General features: G+C 38.3%; 2 protein-coding genes across 22 annotated transcripts in view; one reads left to right on the top strand and one right to left on the bottom strand.

Moving 5' to 3' along the window:
* LOC136833716 (UDP-N-acetylglucosamine transferase subunit ALG13-like) overlaps positions 1-27,667 on the bottom strand; it is a 539,859-nt gene that overhangs the window by 339,905 nt on the left and 172,287 nt on the right. For all 21 annotated transcript variants that reach the window (XR_010851592.1, XR_010851593.1, XM_067095956.1 and 18 more), the window contains one exon: positions 15,533-15,642. Coding sequence is in view for 19 of the 21 variants with exons in the window: in XM_067095956.1 (XP_066952057.1) it covers positions 15,533-15,642 (110 nt within the window). In the remaining 2 variants the exon portion in view is untranslated. The remainder of the gene's footprint in view (positions 1-15,532; positions 15,643-27,667) is intronic.
* The window catches only part of LOC136833810 (uncharacterized), a 345,490-nt gene that overhangs the window by 267,288 nt on the left and 50,535 nt on the right, over positions 1-27,667 (top strand). The window lies entirely within an intron of this gene.

Raw genomic sequence — 27,667 nt, 5'->3', positions numbered from 1 at the left:
ATAGTGTTCGTTTTTTACTCTGGTTTTCTATCCACACCGCTAATAATCGTTCCATTTCATGGATTGGCCCTTGACTTTGCTTCGTAATTACAGTAGCATTCATTGAAGGAAATCTTTAAATGCTTCACATGTGCGTTCTTGATCCTTATGAATTGTCGACTGTTGAATGTGGAATTTCTAGGTCACATGCTATTGTCCTCATTCTTTTTCCTCCTTCATACTGATTAGACACATTCACTTTTAATTCAAGGTTGATATCCTTTCCCACCTTTTTACTGGATGAATTGTTGTCCCATGAAAACCAGAGAGAGAGAGAGAGAGAGAGAGAGAGAGAGAGAGAGAGAGAGAGAGAGAGAGAGAGAGAGAGAGAGAGAGAGAGAGAGAGAGAGAATGTGTTTGTGTTTATGCTTGTTAAGCAGCCAGAAACTATCAAACATTTTTAATCATACACTGCTACAGACTGCAGCTGGTGTACAATCAAATGTGCATCAGAGGACTTTGGTGTGAATATGGACAAATATCAAACTGTTAGTCAAACCTTCCAATCTAGCCAAACATTCTTAAATTGTTTGATTGTATGATCATATACCATGCTGGATATACATGTTTGATAGCTCAAGGTCTGCTTTATATGCATCGCCAGGACTGCTACTCGTAAGTGCTGCTTGCTGCACAATGTTTTGTATATTTTTATTTTTATATAGGTTTCTTATTTTCGCAATTTTTTCACTACCGTCATAAACGTAGATTATCTTAAGTTGCATCCTTTGTAAGTCAATGCTTATCTGTATTACAAAAAGGAATTAAAACTGATTATCTCTGTTGTGGATCCTCCACCCAACACTTGGGATGCAGAGGTCAAGGGGACACCTCTCCCTCCCTTCCAACCATACAAATCTGATCTAATATTAAACACCCTACAACAGTTACCACAAAAAAAAAAAAAAAAAAGTAAAAGAACCTTCTGCAGGAAAGTGAGATTTTTTTTTTTTTTTTTTTAACGTTAGTTTAACCAGACCACTGAGTTAATATTAACTCTCCTAGGGCTGGCCCGAAGGATTAGACAAGCTATTTAAACCCTAATAATTTAATTAAACCTAGCGACATATGTTTATCTAAGAACTAATTAAGTTAATTAGGAATATATTATAAATTATTCTATGAATCTTATATTTTATCATATAAATGATTAAATTTAAGAAATTTTAAAATATTAAAAAGTGAAAATTTGTCATTTTCTGACAGTATATCTTTAAAGGAATATCTTTTAAATAAAATGTCTCTTTGGATTCTATATTTTGGACATACCTTTAAAATATGCTTTACTGTTATTTGTATATTACATATTTCGCACATAGGTATAGGGGCATGGGGGTTACTCATCAGGTAACCATGTGTCAGTTACTTGTCAATATTCTAATGAACTGATTACCAGAAAATCACAAGAAAAAGATTGGGAAAAAAAAAAAAAAAAAAAAAAAAAGTGAACAATTAGCCTGCTTCTGCCAGAGACTTATCTCTTTTTGATGCAGTGGTTCACGGTGGTAGGTTTCCGTTTCCTAATATTAGCAAGTTATGACTTTAACCATTGACAAATGGTCTCTTGTTTGTCAATTTTTCATAAGATATATTTTAAAAAACAGATCTTTCATGTTCACAACTGATCCCTGATCCCCGTTTCCCACAGAGAGCACCCACATTAGCTGAACAGCAGCATCAGTATGCTTTAAATGTGCCTCACTGTTGAACTTCTCAGTTCCAGAGGTCCTTTATTCCACACACCACTGGACTGTGGCACAGCTTCCCTGAGGATGTCGTGCAATTGAAACTTCCTAAGTTTCTCCTTGTATTTTAATAATTTCCTTAATTTTTATTTATCTATTTATTACCTAATAAATTATCTCTTCTTCTTTCTGTATTTCCCTTCACCTTCTGTTATGTTTTTTGAATGAACACCATATTCTTTGGAAGCTTGAATTTCAAGTCAATGGCCCCTCTGGGCTTCTTCCACATGAAGAGGGTTCATCTTCTGAATAATAATAAGATAGAATAATTAAGAATAAATGAGGAGCAAGATTAAAACCGATTGCATACTTCAGGAAGATTTTAATGGATGTATGATATCATATGCTTGAGAACTATAATGGTACCTTGTATTTGATATTATATATCAAATAATAAACCTCATTATAATAATAATTATCATAAGGCAGAGCACACTAAGTACAAGGTGAATACATTATGCTAGGTTATACTTTAACTTAAAATGGCCTTACATATGCTTTTACAGCTCTTACACTGACTCCCTGACAACTAACCCGATCTTAAGCTCTCTCCACAGTCCAGCTAGTGTTGGAGCGAGAATGAAAAATGGAAATTTTTATAATAAAATTTATTGCACCACATTTACAACCTCCTCCAGAGAGGTTTTAAAAGAAATGTAACAGAGGCTGCCATGGCCCTCACATCAAGAAACTTGACCTTCTATAGGGGTAAAAAGGTAGGGGTCTAGACTGGTGTATGCTTATTAAGGAAGAAAGCCAAAGTGCTCTCAGAAACTGGGACATCTGGCCTCTTGGGGCAATGAAAAAGGTTCTTGACCTTACATCGGAGATCCCTAGTCCTTTGCATGTAAAGTCAGAGTACTCTGATTGGACAGAGGGAGGAGTCTTCTCCATTTGGAACGCAGGGGAACAGACTGTAAATTTTAAAGGAATGAGGCAAAGCTCAGGGCATGAATCATTCTTTGCCCTAAGATGGCAAAAATAATAGGAAAGGACTGCTCCTTGAAATGTAAAGCCTAAATTACAGAGAGAAGGCCTGAAGCTAAGCAGCACTTTTGGCCAACACCAAAACCAACAAGAACAGGATCTTCATCAAATGCTTAAGAGAGACTGCATTCAAGGGCTTGAATGGGTAAATGCTCAGTAACTTTAGTACTACACCAAAATTCCATTCCAAAATCTTAACATGAGATTTAGGAATCCACATCAAGTCCATGTTAGAGGAGATATCCAAACTAGTGTGTCCTAATCCTGAAACTAGCATGGAACAATATCTCTTGACTGCTGGGACTGACAAACCTTTGGTACAATGGAGGTAATTACAAAATGTAGCCAGATTATTCATAGAGGTAAGGGTACAGTACAGAAAATCCCTCTAGAATGGCACCAGCTCTATACATTGACCATTACCTCTGGTACAGGATGTTATCTGAATGCCCCCTGGACTTAATGACAGCCTTTCTACATTCCTTCAGAAAGCCTCTTGCTCACAGGAGATGGTCGAGGGTCTCCATGCAGTCAGCTACAGCATAGGGCAGCTTTGATGAAACCTCCTGCAACATGTGGCAGGAGCGTTGTTGCCACCAGACTGCCATGAGCATGCAACCCAGCTCTTGGAGTCCCTGAATGTTGGCTCTCTATCCAGCGGGTGTTCGAAGAGGTGCGGCTCCACCCTCAGAGATGTTGATCGTTGCTTCCCCTCTTGAGCCTCAAGGAGGAGAGGGTTGCAGTGAAGCCTGTTGTTGTGTTGAACCTTGTGACTCTGCCCTCAGATTTGCCAAGCATTTCCCCTTTCTCTAATCATGAGCCAAAGAGGATCTCAGTGAGGGCCCCTTCACCTGGTATTCAGTTGTGAAGCAAAGACGGTTGCAAAGATGCCTCTCAGCATACTGTTTTGGCTATAAGTTGGCCAGTTTATAGTCCTGTTAATATTTTTAAATTTCATATATGTATATATATTAAGTCACTGCTCTTCCTCATGTTAGGACTAATGGGGACCCTACCCTTTCTCATTTCAGGTCTGAGGTGAGAAGGTTTGCCCCAAAGAGAGAATAGAAATTGTCGGTACTAGAACAAATGCCTACTTTACTCAGAAAAACCCCCAGTGCTTAGAGCAGTAAAGACTGTTGGCTGTTGTTTATGAAAGACTGTAGTACAGATAGGCTTCAACTTACAACAAGTGCAGATTACGACCATAGCAAAACAAAAAATTCTGAAAATAAGAAAACTATACAAAAAATTATAAAAATTTGCAAAATATCATGCAGCAGGTAGTGCTTACCAAGTAGCAGTCCCAGCGATATGTGTAATGCAGGCACACTATCAAACATGCATATCCAACATGGCATATGATCATACAACTAAACAGTTTGTGAATGTATGGCTAGACTGGAAAGATTGATTAAAAGTTGGATATTTGTCCAATTAAAATGTTTATGCCAAAGTTCTTTCATGCATACTGATATGTAAACGTACACCAGCTGCAGTCTGTAGCAGCATATGATCAAACATGTTTGATAGCTTGTGGCCCGCCTAACATGCATATACGCACACATCTGCTTGCATTTCTCTCTTACAACACTTGTTTCGTGCTAGTGTCAGTCCCAAGAACAACAGCTGTCATTTACGCTTCATTTACTCTTTAAAACTTTTTATTAAGCTGTAGTATGTTAACAGAAAGGACACTTTCATCATGAACAATTTAGCCAGCCAAAGAGGCTAGAAAGGCTATCAAATTGGAATTACAACTGAATGTGATTATTCAGTTTAAAGAAGGAAAAAGAATAAGCACAATAACACATGACCTAGAACCTCCACATTCAACAGTGTTGAAACAAAAGCAAGGGTCAATCCATGAAGTGGAACAGTTATTGATGGTGTGCATAGAAGGTGAGATTCAAAAACAAACACCATTAAGCCATATAACTATCCAGGCGAAGGCTAGAAGTCTGTTTCAGACCTTTAGGAACACACAGGTAGTGAATATCAACAAGAATTCATCGCAAGCACTGATGGTTCAAAAGGTTTGAAAGAAGATTCAGTTTGCATAATGTAGCAAGAAAGTTCTTTGATAGATTTGATGAATTCATAAATGGAAATGGATAATTTACCATGCAATACCTATGAACTAACAACCATTCTTAGAATAAGCTTTTAAAAAAATACTGAGAAAACATGAAAACTTAAACATCACCAAATGCATGTGGCCCACATGTGATATGCAAACACCATACAAATGTTTTGTAACATTATGACAAAATGGAAATAAACCGATTTAAAACTAACGATTGGATATGGTAAAGCACTTTCCAGTGTTGTACTAATTACTATGGTGTGATATTATCAAGAGTCAACTGAAATAAGGTTAAACTGATTTTATTTTGTGCGCAGTTACCAATGGCTTACCATTGAAACATATGAAACATGGATGTAAACATTGGACAAGTTACAAAACATTGCGATAAATTGGAAAATTAATTAGTGAAATAAAATATAATATGACAGTGATAACATTCTCCTCTGTACTGTGTATATATATATATATATATATATATATATATATATATATATATATATATATATATATATATATATATATATATATATATATATATATATATATGACAACTAAGTTAAAACTAACAAAACAAAACAAACAAAAGCTAAACAGTGGGCCTTTGTATATATCATAAATGACAAAAAAAAAGATAGATGTAAATACAGGCTAAGTAATGTGCACAAGGTTTCCGTGATATTACATTGCTTAATGGGAAATTGATGATCACAATAAAACAAAAAAATTAAAGACTTTTTCATAAAATTCTTAAAAACAATATAGTAAGAGTGTAGTCTACCACACAATACGATAATTCATGGTATAATTCATGGTAAGGGAACACAATGTATAGAAGTAAATTTACTAAATTCAAAGTAAAACAAATGAATATAATGCATTATTGTAAAGAATAATAGAAAGTTATTACATAAAAATATATTCAAGGTGATAAAACCATGGTAGGTCATGGATAAAAGGAGTTAGGCTATGGGGTAGCCCATATGCACCTGTATACTGAATTGCAAACCAATTTGCATTACAATTGTGCTCAACCATGCATGATAAAAACCTAATAAGTCGTAACTCGACGCCTACCTGTAAAGTGCCACAGACTGTAATGAAAATTATTGTGTATTCTAAGAGAGTCTTGATATAAAAAACTTCAAGATGTCATAAAAATGCTGTATGCATGAATACTGATAATAACTATAGTTGCTCTTACAAGCCAGTTTTTACTAGTTACATGTCGACCATCACTAATCCAACAATCATTAATCTGGTTCCATCACTAATCCAGGACTAATTTTGGCTAGAACAACTTCAAAATTTCCTAGGTCACCACACCAATCTTCTGCTACTGTTTGTTGGTGTTACTTGTGTGCATTCTTATGTACCCTACTCACATGATTGCATTTGTCTTTTGAGTTGGAAAAAAATGGAAAAGTAGTACATAAATACATGAGAATAGCATAAAATATAAATAAGAAAATCGTAAGCGTAACAAAATGAAAGAAAACAAGCTGCTGGAAGTTCTCCGATGCCACAGAATTAGTTTGTGCGGTCGTACGTAACCTATGCACACAATTGCGTTTATCTTTTAGGTTGTGGAAAAAAAAAAAAATACTGATGAGAATAGCATAAAATATAGAGCATAATAACACAAACCAAAACAAGCTGTAAGAAGTTCTTCGATGCCAGCAATTGAGTTTGTGCGTTCGCATGCACCCTATACACACCATTGCGGTTATATTTCGGGTTGTAAAAATAAAAAATTACAAATACAGTAAATTACTGTAAGAATGCCATACAATATAAATTAAAAACCATAAGCGTAACAACACAAACCAAAACAAGCTGTAGCAATTTCTCTGATGCCAGCGAATGACTGTGTGTTCATGCGTACCCTATGCACACGATTGTGGTTATCTTTTGGGTTGTCAAAATAAAAAGTGAGAAAATACAGTAAATTACTATGAGAATATCATAAAAGATAAATTTAAAAAATCACAAAAATAACAACATGAACCAAAACAAGCAGTAGCAAGTTCTTCGATGTCAGCGAATGAGTTTGTGTGTTTGTATGTACCCTACGCACACAAAAATTCCAAGATAAATAAGATGGGAATCCTGACAGCCCGTCACCTCAAGACATGTAAATGTGCTTGGTTGCAAATTCAAGCTCTTCACTTTGGAAACTTCAGTGATGAACTTTGTGTAAGTCAACAGAATTACCTGTACAGACACTGCCCTACTTACGAATGAGTTACATTCCAAATGGCCATTCTTATCTTAATTTGTTCATAAGTTGGTTTTTAATATGAAGTGCATAATTTTTGTTGATGTTTACATTCAAATTTTGCTCTGGGCACCTATTCTGCTGGTAAGAATTTTTGCAATGAACACGAGGAAGATGAGGAACCTATTCCTTTACCCGTTCCCTGATCATCTTGAGTATTCTCATGATTAACTACCATGTATTCTTCTTACAATCACGAGAATATTTGTTCATATTCTTAAAATATTCCTACTTATTTCTATCTTCTCAATTTAACCCAGTCTCTGATGAATACCCATTTTCTATATGTAGTATGTATTTTTTTAAAACATGCAGTATTATAAGGTTACTTTGTATGTTAGAAAGGTAGAAAGAATACTAAATTCTGAATGCTGCTTGAATCTAAATTTTATTTTCTTCTTTTTACCTTTCTAACATCCAAAGTAATTCCTTACAATACTGCATGATTTGAAAAAATACATATAGAAAATGGGTACAGTGAACCCCCCGTATTCGTGGGGGATGCGTCCCATACCCCGCCACAAATAGCTAAAATCCGCGAATACTTAAACCCCTCTAAAAACACTTAGAACTGCCCATTTTGATAGTTTAAACACAGAAAAACCCTGTAAAAATGCATATACCTGAGTATTTTAATAGTTTTATCACAAAGAGTGCATTTATTCATGAAAATTATATGAAAATGCAGTAATTAGTGAACATTTCTCAGTGAAAAATACCGCGAATGGGCAAATTTTCCGCGAATAATGGCTAGATATGTTCCACAGAGAAACCCGCGAATGCGTGAGTCCGCGAATCATGAGAACGTGAATACAGGGGGTTTACTGTATTCATCAAAGACTGAGATAAACTGAGAAGATAGAAATAAGTTGGAATACTTTATGAGTATGAACGAATATTCTCATAATTGTAAGAAGAATGCATGGTAGTTAATCACGAAGATACTTGGAATAATCAGGGAAGGGGTTAAAGGAACAGGTTCTTCTTCTTCCTCATGTTCTGTTCTTTGGAAAAATTCTTTGAAAGTTCATAAGTAGGGTAATGTCTGTACTATTTATTTTCCCCTTGCTTCATTAAAATGTAACTTGACTTTCATTTTACATTTTTTTTATATTAACCAACTTGTACTGATTTACAGGGTATTTTAAAGATAGGATGAGGTGGTTAACTGTTGGGTTAAGTGTATTCTAAGCTAACCAGTCTGTAATCCAGCAAAATCACTAATCCAGCACCCTGCAGGCCCCAAAGATGATGAATTCGTGATGGTCAACCTGTATGGACAAAACTGCTTTTTGAAACTAAAAAATTGCCTTGGGTGCTTGTAGTGGTGGTGTCTCCATTATTCCCATGTATTCTAATACGTTTGTGTGCTGGGACCTCAAAAAGTGATCCACTGTAAAGGCAATCCCCACTTATCGACGGGGTTCCGTTCCGAAGGCATGACGATAAAAGTGATCCACTGTAAAGGCAATCCCCACTTATCGACGGGGTTCCGTTCCGAAGGCATGACGATAAGTGAAAATCGCCGATAACCAAAAATCCAGTGCTTATCACAGCTGACAACTGGAGAGCGGCACCTCTGTTAGGTATGTATCGGTGCTGATAAGCGGAAATCGGCACATATCAACGGCCAAATTCACCAATTTTCTTCGCTAGACAAGCGCTGTAAAACCAGATTGCTGATAACTGGGGACTGCCTGTACAGTTAAGTATACTTTAGTTTAACCAGACCACTGAGCTGATTAACAGCTCTCCTAGGGCTGGCCCGAAGGATTAGACTTATTTTACGTGGCTAAGAACCAATTGGTTACCTAGCAACGGGACCTACAGCTTATTGTGGTATCCGAACCACATTATAGCGAGAAATGAATTTCTATCACCAAAAATAAATTCCTCTGATTCTTCACTGGCTGGCTGGAGAGTTGAACGCGGGTCCAGCAGTGCTAGCCGAGTACAATATCGACCCGTCCAACGAGGAGCTGTCTGTACAGTAAACCCCCTGTATTTGAGTTCTCACGATTCATGGACTCACCGATTCACTGGAACATATCTATCTACAGTGAACCCCCCCTATTCGCGGGGGATGCATCCCACAGCCCCCCGCAAATAGCTACAACCCGCGAATACTTAAAACCCCTCTAAAAACACTTAGAACTGCCCATTCTGATAGTTTAAACACAGAAAAACCCTGTAAAAATGCATATACCTGAGTATTTTAATAGTTTTATCACAAAAAGTTCATTTATTCATGAAAATTATATGAAAATACAGTAATTAGTGAATATTTCTCAGTGAAAAATACCACGAATGGGCGAATTTTCCTCGAATAATGGTTAGATATGTTCCACAGAGAAACCCGCGAATGCGTGAGTCCGCGAACCATGAGAACGCGAATACGGGGGGTTTACTGTATAAATTATTCATGAAAAATTTGGCAATTAGTGGACTTTTTTGTAGGGATATATTCACTAATTAGTGTATTTTTGTTATTTTCATGACTAAATACATTTTTTTATGATAAAAACTGATTTACTAATTTTCAAATAATATTAAGATTAATATAATAATAATAATAATAATAATAATAATAATAATAATAATAGTAATACTTTAAGATTAAATAATATGCAACTCAGAGAGAGAAACGGGTTTTCTCCCATCCATTCAGGACGGACCTGACCTCATTAAAGTGAAGATAGATGCTCAGAATTGATACTACTGAAATATTCAAATTATATTAAAGTACTACTGAAATTATATTAAAATGATACATAAGTGTTTCAGGATGATAGTCTAAGCATTTTTAGAAGGTACAATTTATGATAAAATCTGATTTATGCTACATAATAATTTTCAAATATTAACATTAAGTTTAATAAGATTAAATAACAAATAAAAATAATTCTCTCTCTCTTATTTAGATGAGAAAATTTTTCCGACATGTAATACTGTACATATATTTCTTTTGTTTGATAAATAAATGATTTACCTAATAAGTACTAATTTTCAAATATTAAGATTAATAATAATAATATAATATTTTCCATGCATTTGTGTAGTAAATTTTTTTACATTTTAAACGAACAAATAGTGATTCCCAGTCTTTTTTCCTTGACTTGAGAAAGGAGGGGGGAGGTTAAATGTAAATCTACTTGACAGTTTGACATATTGGCTGGAGGGGAAGGGGAGTGTTGCCCTCAAAGGCTCAAAAATTTCAATCTTTTAATATCGTAAGGTGTTATTCTCTCTCTCTCTCTCTCTCTCTCTCTCTCTCTCTCTCTCTCTCTCTCTCTCTCTCTCTCTCTCTCTCAGGAAAAGAAAATTGTTTGTGTGTGTGTGTGTTCATAGTGTTTTAAAAATGTGTAGTAAAGGTATTCAATCTTTGGAAGACATAAAACATACAAATTTTGTTGTTGTCAGAGAGATTAAAGAGATAAACTCTCTCTCTCTCTCTCTCTCTCTCTCTCTCTCCCCAGCCAGCCTTGTTGAATTATAAGTCGAAGTGGTAACTCTCTTTCTCTCTGCTTTGGCTGGAAGGCTTTTTAAGGATACTAATGTTTAAGATGACTTTTGAAATTTTAATAATATAATTTCAAAGATTAATACAGTAACAGGATAATAATTTAAGGTATATTTGATGTAGGATGATACTTTAAGTATACGTTTAGTATTTGAACTTTCAAGACAGGCAGTTATAAGTATTTTTTGAGGGAGGGACAATAAGTATTCGCAGATTTTAACTATTCGTAGGGGGTCTGGGACGCATCCCCCGCATATACAGGGGTTTACTGTATGTGTTTCTTTCTAGGTTGACGCAAACAAGCTTTACTAAAGGAGTAAGAATAAAATATTGTGATAAATTAGGCATTTAAGAAGTCTGGTTACTGCTTACACAGATTTGTTCAGTGAAGTACCCAGTATGTACAGAATCATTTTTGTAAATAAAACTAGTAAATAAAACTAAAGGTTAAGTAGTGATTGATTTACTCCTCAAAACTGTTGATGTGGTCTACTGCTCTTGCTCTACACCCCTCAATAAACCTATCATAAGTTGTCTCTATAAAAAAAAAATTAGTAGTATGGATAAGAGCAACTATACGAGTTGCCAAATGTTGCCCTTCTCTTGAGTAGCAGTGAAAATGGGTAGTGATAAAGCCTCTAGCCATTTGGTCACAAAACGAAGAGGGTCGAGATGAATCTTCTTGGGTTTTGAAATGCCTTGACATTTGTAATTGTCATTACTCCCAGCCATGGAGACGTCGGACTTTGCCCTCCCTATTTAGTTTTGAATCTAAGAGTGTCAAGATGAAACCTCTCAATGTCTTGTCTCGAAGTGAGGAGGGGCGTGACAAAACATCTCGTCGTTCAAGGTGGTGCAACTTCACCCACTGAGTTGACAGACAATTCCACTCTTTTGAGATGCAAGGCGAAGTGGGTTGTGACGAAGCCTCTCTACATTCTGACATCTTGTCACAGAGTGAAGAGGATAACAACAAATCCTCTTGACATTTAGAGTAGCCTGACTCAGGCCTCAAAATTGCTGAAAATTCCCCCCCCCCCTCTCTCTCTCTATCCCTCCAGATACTCAAAATGAAGAGGGGCAAGACAGAGCCTCTCACTGTCTGGTCAGGAAGTGAGGAAGTTCACACCAAAGCTTGTCACCATTTGAAGCATCTTGGTATCCCTCTGTGTACCTGCAGGCAACAAGGAGGGGACCACCACTGAGGACCCTCCTTAACCAAGGTAGGTCAAAATATGTTAGGAACTTCCAAGTGACTATGTCTTTAGATATAAAAGGCAAAGATTATTTGTATAAAAATTGAAAGACACAGCTGCCAATGAACATTTAGAAGCTATGTTCTAAAAAAACACCCAAATTTTTATTCATGCCAAAGACAATTCGATATGAATTTCTTTACAAGCAGCTTACTGACTAATGGGTTTTGATATCTATTAACACAAATACAAAGAACAGGAAGGTCAAATGGCAACGTTGCTTCCATGGTCTGCCACGTTGGCTCTCAAACCCTTTCAAACCTTGTTGAAAACACATCCAGACAAACAGAGAAGACCCTGGTTGCAGCTGCTGATAGTTCCTCCTTGGGTGAGTCAGTAGAGTTGTCAGCTAGCACTCACTAGGCCCGAGTTCGAGTCTCCGGCCGGCTAATGAAGAATTAGAGGAATTTATTTCTGCTGATAGAAATTCATTTCTTGGTATAATGTGGTTCGGATTCCACAATAAGTTGTAGGTCCCGTTGCTAGGTAACCAACTGGTTCTTGGCCACGTAAAATAAGTCTAATCCTTCGGGCCAGCCCTAGGAGAGCTGTTAATCAGCTCAGTGGTGTGGTTAAACTAAGGTACACTTTTTTTTTGCAGCTGCTGATAAAGGTGTTCCCACTGCCTCCCCTACACGAACAGAAGGGGCAGACAAAAGGGGAGTGGAAGGATGGTGCATGTTTCCTCTCCTTGCCGGCATAATGGCAAAACTCATTACCCCCATAGCAGCCACCACAAAGAACAAAGGGGCTAGCACCTGTCACACAGTACTGCAGACAAAAGGGAAGTGGAAGGATGGTGCATGTTTCCTCTCCTTGCCGGCATAATGGCAAAACTCATTACCCCCATAGCAGCCACCACAAAGAACAAAGGGGCTAGCACCTGTCACACAGTACTGCAGACAAAAGGGAAGTGGAAGGATGGTGCATGTTTCCTCTCCTTGCCGGCATAATGGCAAAACTCATTACCCCCATAGCAGCCACCACAAAGAACAAAGGGGCTAGCACCTGTCACACAGTACTGCAGACAAAAGGGAAGTGGAAGGATGGTGCATGTTTCCTCTCCTTGCCGGCATAATGGCAAAACTCATTACCCCATAGCAGCCACCACAAAGAACAAAGGGGCTAGCACCTGTCACACAGTACTGCAGACAAAAGGGAAGTGGAAGGATGGTGCATGTTTCCTCTCCTTGCCGGCATAATGGCAAAACTCATTACCCCCATAGCAGCCACCACAAAGAACAAAGGGGCTAGCACCTGTCACACAGTACTGCAGACAAAAGGGAAGTGGAAGGATGGTGCATGTTTCCTCTCCTTGCCGGCATAATGGCAAAACTCATTACCCCCATAGCAGCCACCACAAAGAACAAAGGGGCTAGCACCTGTCACACAGTACTGCAGACAAAGGGAAGTGGAAGGATGGTGCATGTTTCCTCTCCTTGCCGGCATAATGGCAAAACTCATTACCCCCATAGCAGCCACCACAAAGAACAAAGGGGCTAGCACCTGTCACACAGTACTGCAGACAAAAGGGAAGTGGAAGGATGGTGCATGTTTCCTCTCCTTGCCTGCATAATGGCAAAACTCATTACCCCCACTGCAGCCACCACAAAGAACAAAGGGGCTAGCACCTGTCACACAGTACTAAAAAATACTTGCCAGATTTTCACTAAAACCTTACAACAAACTCACAGTAACACTCACAGGCTAATAAATAACTGAGCTGTGGCTCAACACTAATCACAATGGAGAGCACAAAGCCGAAGTGGGCTAACAGAGGTCAGGGCAGATGTCCCATGCCTACCTGTGATAGTTGTTTGTTTTCTAGTCAGTACACAACCTAGAAGCGTGATGTGCTAGATAACTCCACTCATGAAAAATGACGGACTGTATCCCTGCAGGAACAATTTTTGCTTATACTCTGATGTCCTCCCAGTGGTGCAAGACTTTATAGCTATCATAATAGAGGTAATATTCATTTAAAAAATACTGAAACATAAACTGATTTCCAATATATTTGCAAGCAATTACATGCAAGTATGGTGATGTAGATATTACATCTCATGATCCTGTAGCCAACAATTCAATGCAACATATCTGCTGTCAACAATATTTTTTAAAAATAATTTAGTGTCAATGTGAGCAAGTGCCAGACTTCATTCTTTCCAAAGTTTTTGCAGAATAATTTTGAGGACCACTGCAACAATCTGTAGTGCCAAAAGTCCAAACTGCAACTTCATTATGTAATATACCTTACACTCGTAATCTACAAAATAGTACTTCCAAACCTTGTTACCAACAAGGAGCTGTAGATAAGCTGACTTCAGATTGATAACTGTCAAGACACAAGCCATCCAATTCCTCAAAGTCTCACTGCATGCATCAGTAACTACATCCTGTGTGACACTGCTTAAGTGTTCTGTTCATGAAATTCAAATACCAAAGGACCTTCAACGTCTGTGGCCATCAACAGCTATCAACAGAGGCAATCAGCCTTCTACTTCCTTCATCCTAGTATGCCCTCTTTAGTCAATCCATCTATCACTTTCAAGATTCTTGTACCCCTTCTAACAAATGCTCCTAGTAACTAACCTTGTTTTTCATGACCAGAGGCTCCCCCTTTTTCCCCATTTGACTGTCCAATGCTGACTATAGAAACTGACCATTCACCCAACCCATTTCACCCTCTCTAACCAGCAAACCCGTTCTCTAGAGGCAACTTCCAGTCTAGCCTTTATCTTTTCTGTGCTTATCCAGTTGCTTCATGCATATCTAAATACAGTGCTAAGGCATTTTCTCCAAATACAATGGTATAAAACTTGTCATATTTCCATCTTCTCCAACTTTGCCATTAATCTTGCCTTTGTTAACCATGATACCACATATTCTCTACTGAAAAACTTCATCACGTTGCATTCATTTTCATTTTTCCCACCATACTATAAATTTAGGATAGTTTCTAGTTCAACAGCAAAATTTTTTAATAATAATAATAAAACACAACTGAATTCTGACATGCACCCTTCTAATTGTTTCTGGGTTGAAGTACAGCCAAAACAAAACGGAGTTAATACAAACCCACAACCACGATTAATTTACCAAACAACCAAGACAACTCTACCTAAGCATCCTAAACTAAGCTACCTTACTCAGAACAGCAATATTAAAAAAAAAATGCATGCAAATATACACACACGCACAAGCTGATTCCCAAAGGCCATAAAAACCTAGCTCAAAACTCATGCAGCAATCTATCTCCATTCTAAATTTTTCTTGTTTTTATATTGTGGTCTTGGGTTGTAGAGGTTATGTGCAAAGCTTGCCCCACTCACTACCTATGCATATAACTTTGCAACAGCTCTTCCACCAACTAACACCACACAACTGTACTTCCTTTATCTTTCATTCCTACTACATCTTGCAACCTATTACAAAGTGGGCCTATAGCTCCCTTTAGTATTAGGCTCTTATAATGCTTTACTGTTGCTTTTCTATTTTATTTTTTGCCAGGCCTGGGTTAGAATATGACATCAGTCTGTGCATTAAGACATTTACTTAAACACTGACTTCTCATTTATTCAGCATACTTCACAGCATTCTTTCTTAAAGAACACCTCATACCTGCTGTAATTTCCCTGAGGGCCTCCAACAGCTCTGGATCTTGGAGACTGAGCAGCTGATGCTGGACTAGTAGCAGAACATCCTCTCACATTAGAATTATGGGATGTACCCTATAAAACATAAAATTCACATCATCAGTGCATAACATCAAAATATTTTTCACAAAGAACCAAATTCATATTATATTGAGACCTTCGAAAAACTAAATTTAACTTTAACTATAATGTAGATAGGAATTACAAAATTTAGGCTAAATTAATCACAGAATCTGCAACATTAACGGATGAGGCATAAATACTGCCACACAAACAATTATTTAAAGTAAATTAGATGAAAATTTATTGGATAAATTAAACTCTGAAATGAACACCTAGAAATTCTACTCCCGGAAAAAAAAAAAAAATGCATTACAAGAAAACATGAAAGAACCAATTGCAAAAGATGTAAAAGTATAAAGGAAATAATAGATAACAAACACTTTGCTTATAATAGGGCTTGACTTTACTCACAATGCAATATCTAAAATTCTATCACGGACCCAATTTGAATGAAATGCTGTCAATTGGGTCATTGCTGAGTCGAGAACTTGGGGAAAACACACTGGTATGCAAGCAGTTAGCTTCCCAAGGTAATTCCTTGGGTGCAGTTGCCCTTAGGTTCCAACTTCTTTTGTGACTAGTGTGGCCTAGTGGGCAGCGCCCTTGACTTTCAATTGAAAGACCTGGATTTGATCCTGATGTGAGTCAGAAATTTATTTGTTCGACACGTGATTGTGTGTTGATTATTTCAATCTTATTCACTCGGGATAAATCGAATGAAATGCTGTCAACTGGGTCATTGCTGAGTCGGGAAGTTGGGGAAAACTTGCTGGTATGCAAGCAGTTAGCTTGCCCAGGTAATTCCTTGGGTGCAGTTGTCCTTAGGTTCCAACTTCTTTTATGACTAGTGTAGCCTAGTGGGCAGCACCCTTGCCTTTCAACTGAAAGACCTGGGTTTAATAATGATGTGAGTCAGAAATTTATTTCTGTTCCACACATAATTGTGTGTTGATTATTTCTATCTTATTCATAAACTCAGAAGGGATAATTCGAATGAAATGCTGTCAAGTGGGTCACTGCTGAGTCGGGAAGTTGGGGAAAACACACTGGTATGCAAGCAGTTAGCTTCCCCATGTAATTCCTTGGGTGTAGTTGCCCTCAGGTTCCAATTTCTTTTATGAGTTGTGTGGCCTAGTGGGCAGCGCCCTTGCCTTTCAATTGAAAGAAATGGGTTTGATCCTGATGTGAGTCAGAAATTTATTTCTGTTTCACACATGATTATGTGTTGATTATTTCTATCTATTAACTCAGAAGGGATAATTTGAATGAAATGCTGTAAATTTGGTCATTGCTGAGTTGGGAAGTTGGGGAAAAAACACTGGAACGAAAGCAGTTAGCTTGCCCAGGTAATTTCTTGGGTGCAGTTGCCCTCAGGTTCCAACTTCTTTTATGAGTTGTGTGGCCTAATGAGCAGCACCCTTGCCTTTCAATTGAAAGACCTGGGTTTGATCCTGATGTGAATCAGAAATTTATTTCTGTTCCACACGTGATTGTGTGTTGATTACTTCCATCTTATTCACTCAGAAGGGAGGGTCATTGCTGAGTCGGGAAGTTAGGGAAAACACACTGGTATGCAAGCAATTGCCCTGGGGTTCATTCTATCTATCTATCTATTATACAGTATATATATGTATATACATACAGGCAGTCCCCGGTTTACAACAGGTGTGGCTTACGACGTTCCAAGGTTATAACACTTGACAAATATATTCATCAGAAATTATTTCAAAGTTTACAATGCATGTTCTGGGGTTACAACGCTTACAACGCTGATCTGACGGAAGAAATATGGCTCCAAAAAGGCAGGATAGTAAAAATTTGGAGGTTTTTTGATGAAAAACTCAATAAAAATACAGTTTACATAGTTTTCATTAAGAGTAAGATTCTCTCTGTCGATGATATTTTGGCTTACAACGATTTTGGGTTTATGACGCGGCATTTGAACAGAACCCCCGTTGTAAACTGGGGACTGCCTGTATATATGTATATATATATATATATATATATATATATATATATATATATATATATATATATATATATATATATATATATATATATATATATACTGTACATATATAATACTCATGACACTGCAAGTGCTTTTAGAACACGGCAATCTAACAAAGGACACGTGAGCAAAAAATAATGTTAGGAATTAACAAGGATTTGGAGAATGAAGGTAGGCAACACTTTTTTCGGACGGAAGCAACGAAAGACCCAGTGATATTGTCCAGGCCTAGCCTGAAGCAAAAGAAAAATAATAATAATAATAATTAAAATTGAAAACAAATAACGGAGAGAAAGAGAGAGAGAGATAGAGTTGGAATTCCCAGCTTATAGGAGTTCCCAGCTAACAGGAATTCCCAGCTAGATCTGTTTTTACACAAAACTTCACCCCAAACACAAATAATCCCAAAGCTTTCGAACAAATACCCGATTTATTAACCTCAATATAACAACATCGCCTAGAGCATATTTTTGTGTATTTGTAGTTTTGAATTTTTATTAATGCTATATATATGTATGTTATTTATTAAATTTAATTTTTTTATTTATATATTTCAAATCATTTATATGATATATATATATATATATATATATATATATATATATATATATATATATATATATATATATATCGTCATAACATCGCCGAAAATCGCCAAAATCATAAGAAAACCTATTTTAATGCTCTGGGTGCATTGAAAACGATATAAACTATTATTATAGTTTTATATCAAAAACCTTCAAATTATGATTATTCTGCCATTTTATATATTTCTTCCGTCATCGGCGCACGACGCAGAACCCGGAACATGCGCCGTAAGCCAGAAATAATTTCTGATGAATTATTTGAAAAGGTTTCAGAAGTCGGAACCGGCCAGAAACCGGGATCTATATAGATATATATATGATATATATATATATATATATATATATATATATATATATATATATATAGTCATACCTAAATTACGCGAGGTTAGGTTTCGGAGCCCCTCGTGCAAGGTGAGTTTTCGCGTAAGTTTGGCATGGTCTTTAAATGTTTATTTCCAGAGTTTAAGTACTAAATATGACCCTAATCATGTTCCCAAAGTATTAAGCTAACTTTTAAATGAACTAAAGTTAGTGTAATTTTATTTAAAATTTAGCTTATTACCCTTAAAAGAGGAATACAGTAAATGGTTGACATAAAAATTGAGTACTGCACAGTTTCATAATAGCGCATTTACAGTAGGTGCGTACGTATACTAATGTTACCCCTAATTCATGGAATGCCGTTTTCTTTGTCACTTAAGAGTAAAAGCCGTTTTCTTTGCGTCACTAGGCAAAACGTCATGTGTCAGTCAACAAAAGTACAATTCCATAAAATATAGAAAACATGTACATAATGTTTGTAGAAGGTAGTACAGTACAGGTAAAATTCAATCAATCTAAAATTATATAATGTACAGGTAATGACGTACAGAGAAATAATAAGTTATAAAAGTATGTTTGAGCGCTAACTACGAGAGAGAGAGAGAGAGAGAGAGAGAGAGAGAGAGAGAGAGAGAGAGAGAGAGAGAGAGAGAGAGAGAGAGAGAGAGAGAAACTGTACTGCTTTTGTATCGTATTTATGCGCAAATATATAAATACAAATTTTCCATTCTGATTTTACACCTAAAAACACGAAACTTAAAAATTAAACACACTTTCTACAGGGGTATCATCTTTGAAAAATGCAGTAACTAAGGGTATCACATCTTGTAAAAGTACACCAACAGAACGTGCTGTAATTACATGCACATACAGATTGCACCAGCACTTTTCTCTGAGGTGAACAGAGTAATTTTCAAAGAATAACACTTATACAACTCTTAGTTACATCTCTGATATTACATTAACGAATTCATTTTATCAAATGAGCGTGACTGAACAACCTCATCCCAAGGTCATGTAAAGTCCTTGTGACAAAGACTTTGCAAATGGACATAATACTTGTATGATATTTATGTACAGAAATATAAATATAAATTTTCCATATCGATTTTACAGTTAAAAGCATGAAAACTTATAAATGTACTTCAAACATTAAACAAGCATTTTCTGCAGGGGCATCATCTTTGAAAAGTGCAGTAACTTTGCAAATGGGTATCACATCTTGTAAAAGTACACTAAGTGAATGTGCTGAAATTACCTTTGCATCATATTTATGCATGTACAAAAATAAAAATAATACATTTTCGATACAGATTGTACAACACATGAAAGTATGAAATGCGTTTTTCATAGAGATTTTACACATGAAAGCATGAAATGCATTTTTCATAGAGATTTTGCACATTAAAACATCAAATGCATTTTTCATACAGATTTTACACATAAAAGCATGAAATGCATTTTTCATAGATTTTACACATAAAAGAATGAAATGCATTTTTCATACAGATTTTCCACATAAAAGCATGAAAACTTGTAAATTACTTCAAAAATTAAGCACCCACTTCTGCAGGGTTTCTCGAGAATTTCGGTGTGTCTGTGAAAAAATCGCGTATGCCCATTAGTTAGGTTCCAGTGAAAAGTTCGTGTGTGTGAATTCAAGCAACTCAAATCGTGTAGGTCGAAGTTTTACTGTATATATATATATATATATATATATATATATATATATATATATATATATATATATATATATATATACTGTATATATATATACATATGCTGACAGCATTTATAATATCTCATTGCATGTTCAAGGCTGTAATTTTTACAAATATATAACTTAAAATCTTATAAAAATACAAAATAAAATAATTTAAAAATCACTTTAAAGACAGACATGACCTACCTAAACTGACTTACAAGAGAAACTTAAACATCTAAAAAAGGAAGAGGCTAAGTAAAAGTTGAGGTATAGACCAAAATATAAACAAACAACTTGTTATGTTATGAATAGCTGTGTGGAGGTTTGTCTGGGTGTTTAACGAGAGGATGGTAGTTTTAATCATGATGGACTCTAAATTGGTAGGTTCCCCCTCGTCTTGCGTAGAAGATTATTTTAAATTCTGCAAAATTGATGTCAGTTTTGCAGTGCAACGCGTGATTACGTATATTGGAGGCTTCGGGTCTGGACAGTCTGCAGCCAGTTCTGAAACTGACTCCCTGGTGACAGCGGATTCCGACCTGTAGCATCCAACGTAAGTTTCCCGTTCACACTTGGGACATGTGTATTTATAAACAATGTTGGATGACAAAAGCAGGGCCAATCTGTCCTTATATCTGAAAAAAGAACCTGTTGTTAGAGGGTTTTTTTTTGGAATAAGTTTGAAATTAACCCTCTAACAATATGTTTTTTTTTCAGATATGAGGAGAGATTGGCCCCACTTTTGTTATCCAACATCGTATATAAATACACGTCCCAAGTGTGAACTGGGAACTTATGTTGGATGCACAAAACGGACGCTACAGGTCTGAATCCGCTGTTACCAGGGAGTCAGTTTCAGAACTGGCTGCAGACTGTCCAGACCCGAAACCTCCAATATACGTAATCAAGCGGTGCAGTGCAAAACTGACATCAATTTTGCAGATTTTAAAATCATATCTTTTACGCAAGACGAGGGGAAACTTACCACTTTAGAGTCCATCATGATTAAAACTACCATCCCCTCGTTAAACATCCAGACAGCCTCCACAGAGCTATTCATAACATAAGTTGTTTGTTTATATTTTGGTCTGTACCTCAACTTTTCCTTACCCTCTTTCTCTTTTAGATGTTTTAGTTTCTCTTGTAACTCAGTTTAGGTAGGTCATGTCTGTCTGTAGTGTGATTTTTAAATTGTTATTTTACTTTGTTTTTTATAGGATTTTAAGTTATATTTTTGTAAAAATTACAGCCTTGAAGATGCAACAAGATATTGCGAAATGCTATCGGCAAAATAAGCTGTTGTTTTTATATACGCATGCCTTTTTCCTGGATGCCCCTTGATATATATATATATATATATATATATATATATATATATATATATATATATATATATATATATATATATATATATATATATATATAAATAATATACATATGTATATATATATATATGTATATGTATGTATATGCTTAAAAAATCACAGTAGATGCACATGACTTCAGTGTATAAGCGAATCCCACAGGAAAATGACAGGCAGAAGTTCAGTACCAAGCGCTTTCATGTTATTAACGCATCGTCGGGGAACGAATGAGACACAGATATAAAGAAGGTTACAAAGTAAACAAAAAGAACAAGAATACTAGATGGTCAGTTGTCACAGGGTAATAAACAAAGATAATCCAAGATAATCCGGGATCGAGCTGTCACAAACTAAACCAAGACCAAACAACAAGAAATACTAAAGTTTAGGCTTACAAAGTCCAAAAACATATATAACCTTGAATACCAGATGGTTAATTGCCAGGGGGTAAAAAACAAAAGGTTAATCCACGGCAAATCCGGGATCACGCCGTCACAAACTAATCTAAATATGTACTTAACCATAAGGCAAATGGAACCTTACCCATTCACATTGCAGAAACATGTATAAAAATGAATATTAACTTTGCATATATTTATCAACTTTTTAAATTATGAAGGCATCAAGTTTAAACAAACCAAGACTTGAATTTAGAAAACTTTCATTATTTGACTTAATAAAACAAGATTTGATGATATTCTTTTTAACTGTGTCATTGCACGGGACTAAAGGTCTTGCGTCACTCCAGTTAATAGGATGATCTAAATCTCTCATATGTACAAATAATGCATTCGATATTTGGCCAGTTCTCACAGAATATTGGTGTTGTTTGATTCGTTGTGAAAGTGATTTTCCAGTTTGTCCATAATATATTTTATCACATTTTTTACAATGAATTTCATAGATGCAGCCAGAAACATCTTTAGGAGAATTTTTTATCACTAAACTCTTAACATGAAAATTACTGAAAACAACATTTATGTTAAAGTTAAGTATATCTTAGTTTAACCAGACCACTGAGCTGATTAACAGCTCTCCTAGGGCTGGCCTGAAGGATTAGATTTATTTTATGTGGCTAAGAACCAACTGGTTACCTAGCAACAGGACCTACAGCTTATTGTGGAATCCGACCCACATTATAGCGGGAAATGAACTTCTATCACCAGAAATAGATTCCTCTTATTCTTCATTGGCCGGTCAGAGATTCGAACTCGCGGCCAGCAGAGTGCTGGCTGAGAACGGAACCCACACGCCCAATGAAGAACTTAACATTTATGTTGAAAAGGTAAAAACTACCATATGCATCCTATGAAAATTACAAATTACTTTACAATTTCGTATTCTGATGGGAATATGAAACTAAGGGTTCATAGTTGGAGCCTCACCAATATGTGGAAGGCTGTTGTATCTGAAGTATACGTTGGCGTGCTTTGGAATGCCAGTGCCGCTCTACCAATACTGCTGAAGCTTCCTCTTAGAAATCAGGTCAATGAAGGAAAACAAACTTGAGTCGACCCAACCTGTACATGTCACAGAGAGAGAGAGAGAGAGAGAGAGAGAGAGAGAGAGAGAGAGAGAGAGAGAGAGAGAGAGAGAATCCTGTTGGCAGAACCTACCCTTGGAGGTTTGCTGCCATTATATCACCTGCTAGGCTGCTACTACTGGACCCAGGGTTAATGTGTCCAGGAACTTGAAGGCCAAGTCCTGTAAGTAGAAAGACATGAAGGTGAACTGCCTCTTTCACATTCCTGTCTTTAGGAGCTGCTGGACAAAATAGTTTCTCTTATATGCCACCAAGAGGCTTATACTCCTTTTGTCATGGGCTTTAACTCTAGGTTGGGAGAAGTAAGTTGTCTTCCATGGTGGCGTATGCCCTGAATATGATTTCCCTGAGCCAAAAAGAGATGGTGTTCTTGGAGATGTCCCTCTTCTCATGGCCAGTACTTATGCAGAGTGTCCTGTAGGCAAGTCTGTGCGGAGCCTAAGCTTCAGCTAGGGCCTCAGGGCTCTGACTGAGCAAAGAACCATTTGAATTTTTGGTTTTGCACTTCAGGATTCTGGGTATTGGCCATGAAGTCCAGGACAAACTCCAGAGAGATGGAGGACCACCCCACAGCATGTGCAATGTTGTATGACAGAGCATATATCTCTCCCAATCTCTTGGCCGATGTGAGAATGAGAAGGAATACAGTTTTTGATGTCAGGTCTCTATCAGATGCTTTCTTGAGAGGTTCGAATGGAGACTTCATCAAGAAGAGGTTGGTAACATCCCACTCTGGGGACCTTAACTCTCTTGGCACCTCTCCCTGTAATGCTTGATGATGATGGATAATTTTTTAGATTTTTTGTACCCCCTTGGATTGAAAACAGGGGCCAAGACACCTCTGTAGCCTTCCACTGCAGTGATGGAAAGCCTTCTCCTCCCGTAGATATGCCACAAAGTGGTCTTGAGAGGACTAAAGTCACTCTCAAGGCACCAATTGCAAAAGACCATTCATTTAGCCTTGTACACTTAAGTAGATGAGGGTTGCAAGGTGTCAGTGATCACTTTTGCAGACTGCTCTGAAAAGCCTCTCTTTGCATGAGCTGCTGGACAGACTCAAACCATGAGGCTGGAGGGAGCCTACTGCTGTTCTCCTGAACCAGAAGGTCGGGGGCTCCAGGAAGTTGTCTTGGGATGTCTACTAAGTGGTGGAGTAGGGATGCATTCCAGTCCATCTGCAGCCACAGGGGAGCCACAAACGTTATCCAGAGTCCCTTGGAGATGAAGAACCTGTTGATGACCTTTGTCAGCTCACTGAATGGCTGGAAGAAGTACATGTTCTATGTTATTCCATGGGTGTTGGAAGGTGTCATGAAGTGCTGTCTGCTTGGAGACTGGGGAGTAATACGGGAGCACTTGGTGTTCCCCACTGTGGCAAAAAGATTGACTGTTGGTCCTTGCCACAGTTCTAACAAGGAGTCTGCCACTTTTTGGTGTAGGGAACACTCAGTTCCTACTACCTGATCTGCCCTGCTTTGCTTGTCACTGAAAACATTCTGCTTGTCTGGATGTACCTGGTGGTCAGATCCAGAATCTGACCATTTGTTTCCACATTGCCAGGTAACTCAACTCTGGGGGAGATGGTGTCCCCTTGATTGTTTATGTAGGCAGCCACTGTGGTGTTGTTGCTCATGGCGACTGCCAACTCTTCCACTAATTTCTACTGAAAGTATTGGAGTAGAATGATCATATCTTCAACATGCTGATATGCTCCTCCCTCTCCAAGGGTTCCCATGTCCTGGAAACACACTCTGTTTAGATGTGGGCCCTCTCCCTTCACAGGACATGTCTGAGAATACCAGCATCTCTGGTGGGAGTCAGCTGAGTGGTACTCCCTACAGGTGGTTCACGGAGTCTCTCCACCACCGTAGGTCTCCCTGATCCTGACTCCTGTCTCGACTGGCTGCGACAGGGATTCTTGTGACTTCCTCCTGGTTGTCTTCAACTGCCATTAAAGGGATCACGTGTGTGCTCTTCCCATGGAGACTAATTTTTCCAGGAAGACAAGACATCCTATTATGACCTGCCATGATACTCTCATCAGGTTGGCGGTCTTCTCACTTGATGGATACGCCTTCCCCACTGCGGTGTTGATCCTCATCCTTATGTGCTTGATGGTCTGGTTTGGGGAAAGCTCTGACTTCAGCAAATTCACTATCATTCCCAGGTCCTTACAAAGAGACAAAAAAAGTATACCTTAGTTTAACCAGACCACTGAGCTGATTAACAGCTCTCCTAGGGCTGGCCCGAAGGATTAGACTTATTTTCCATGGCTAAGAACCAATTGGTTACCTAGCAATGGGGCCTACAGCTTATTGTGGAATCCGAACCACATTATACCGAGAAATGAATTTCTATCACCAGAAATAAATTCCTCTAATTCTTCATTGGCCGGCCAGAGACTTGAACTCGGGCCTAGCAGAGTGCTAGCCGAGAACTCTACCGGCTCGAGACCCTAGCCCCTGTGGTTTCACATTGGAGACTGAGGATGCCAGGTTCAGCCAGCTGTCCAAGTATCTACGCAGTCTTACCACCTTGGTGTGTGCCCACATTGATACTAGCTGGAATTCCTGGGTGAAGACTTATGGTGCCATCGCTAGTCCAAGGCAAGGGGCCTAGAACTGGTAGACTTCCCTGACAGGTGAACCTTAGATACTTCCTGGGTCTCATACATAAGGATGTGTAGGTCAGCATCCTCCAGGGCTATGGACGGTTGGACTGCAGTGTGGAGTCAGGGTGGAGAAATTTATGACTGGTCACTACCTTCCCAATGCCTTCACTAGGAAAAGGCAGCTGTAGAAACTGGTGAGTGGTCATCTACGATCTCCACTGCCTCTTTCTTGAGCATTATCTCCAACTCCCGTCACTGAGCTTTCCCCTTGGGTGAGACGTTCCTGTAGGAGGGAAAGGGAAGCAGAATCTGGGACAGGGAGGGGGAGTTGCCCCTAGAGGCAGTTTGTATCTCAGTCAGAGGAACACCACCCACTCCTACACCCCATATTGCTACCAGGTCCCCCACTTGTCTGCTAGGTACAGCCCACTTGTGGCAGCTTGGAAGGAAGGGGGGGCCACTGACGTCTCGTCTCACCTGGAGCTATCCCTCTTTCCAATCCTGTTCCTGTGACAACCATAAGAGGGCTAGGAGTTATGAAAGCACTGGTTGACATCTGACACCTTGTTCTGTGGTCTGGTTTGGCTCTGTTGCTGGGACCTGTGTTTGGGGGAAGACTGACTACCAGAGGAGGAGGGTCTGTGCTGTAGGGGGAGTCTACTTGCTGCTCCTTGAGGAAAGGGTGCTGGTTTCTTGGATGAGGCCTGCAAGAACAGGTAGTCCCAAGAGTCCTCCCTCTTGATTTCTATCGCCTGTTGAATTGAGTCAAGAGAAGTTGAAAGAGGAGTTGGGGATGGACTAACAAAGTTGCTGGGGAAGGCCTAGGAGAAGGCGGTAACACCTGTGGGCAGGGCTGAAGGGCTGGACATTGGTTCTCTCAATGAACTGCCCTTCTCCCAACACCTCTTCTCATGGAGAGACCACTGGGCGAAAGCCATCCAATACACTCATCTGACTTGGTTTCTCTTGTGCACTATTGTCCCCGACACAAAATACACAGTGCCGATTTACCGCTGTCAGGGACAAATTTACCACACAATGGCAGAATTTGAGTTCCATATCATTATTGTAGCTATCAGAAACACACAGTGGGGAGCAACAAGCAATGCACATGGAGGTCATACTATGCTCTAGATCACACAAAGGTCACCCACATGGCTGGGTCACACAAAGAAAAAGCGAGAAATACTTCCCTTCTGCACTAAAATACCAAACCTACACTGCATGGCACTAAACAGGGCTACTGGAGGAGAAAACAGCACTAAGAGGATACACTGCTGCAGCGAAAGCAAAGAAAGCGCATGAGTATGTGATACATGCAAAAACAAATCTCAACTATGCAAGACAAAGGTCAGTGACAACTGTACACCAGGACAGCTCAGAACAAAATGGATGAGCTAACCCAGCTAAATCACAGGTGACTCATAGGCTTACCGAATAAGCATTTGTTTTTCATTTAAGTCTTCAGACAGCTGCAGTGAGCTTTCTGCAGAGTAATCCATCTATGAATGCGAAGGTTTGTGTTCCTGTCAGAACAAAAGAGAATTCACCTGGTCCAAAGCCCTGTTGGCAAGTTTAGGCCATCGCAAACCAATCGAGAGACAAAGATCTTTCTGCTGATCCCATTCACCCTCGATGGCAGAGAACCTCCCTCAAGGCACAGCCATGATCTCTCCCTCTAGGTCACTGAGCTGCCAGATCAGCCTAAGGACCTGCCACAACTGCCTCTGTAGTTCAGGATACCAAATTCCTCAGTTAATAAACTCTCGGGCCCCTCCAGTTCCCATACCTCCTGAGCTACTACCTCTGCAGAGGGAGGTTAACTCACCAGAGTACCTTGGGGATCATTCCACCATTTGGGTGTGCAATGTGTCCAGTCAAATGGACAGCCC

Source organism: Macrobrachium rosenbergii, chromosome 4 (assembly GCF_040412425.1).
Source record: "Macrobrachium rosenbergii isolate ZJJX-2024 chromosome 4, ASM4041242v1, whole genome shotgun sequence".
In the NCBI taxonomy this organism is placed as follows: Eukaryota; Metazoa; Arthropoda; class Malacostraca; order Decapoda; family Palaemonidae; genus Macrobrachium; species Macrobrachium rosenbergii.
This window is presented reverse-complemented; position numbering and strand designations above follow the sequence as displayed.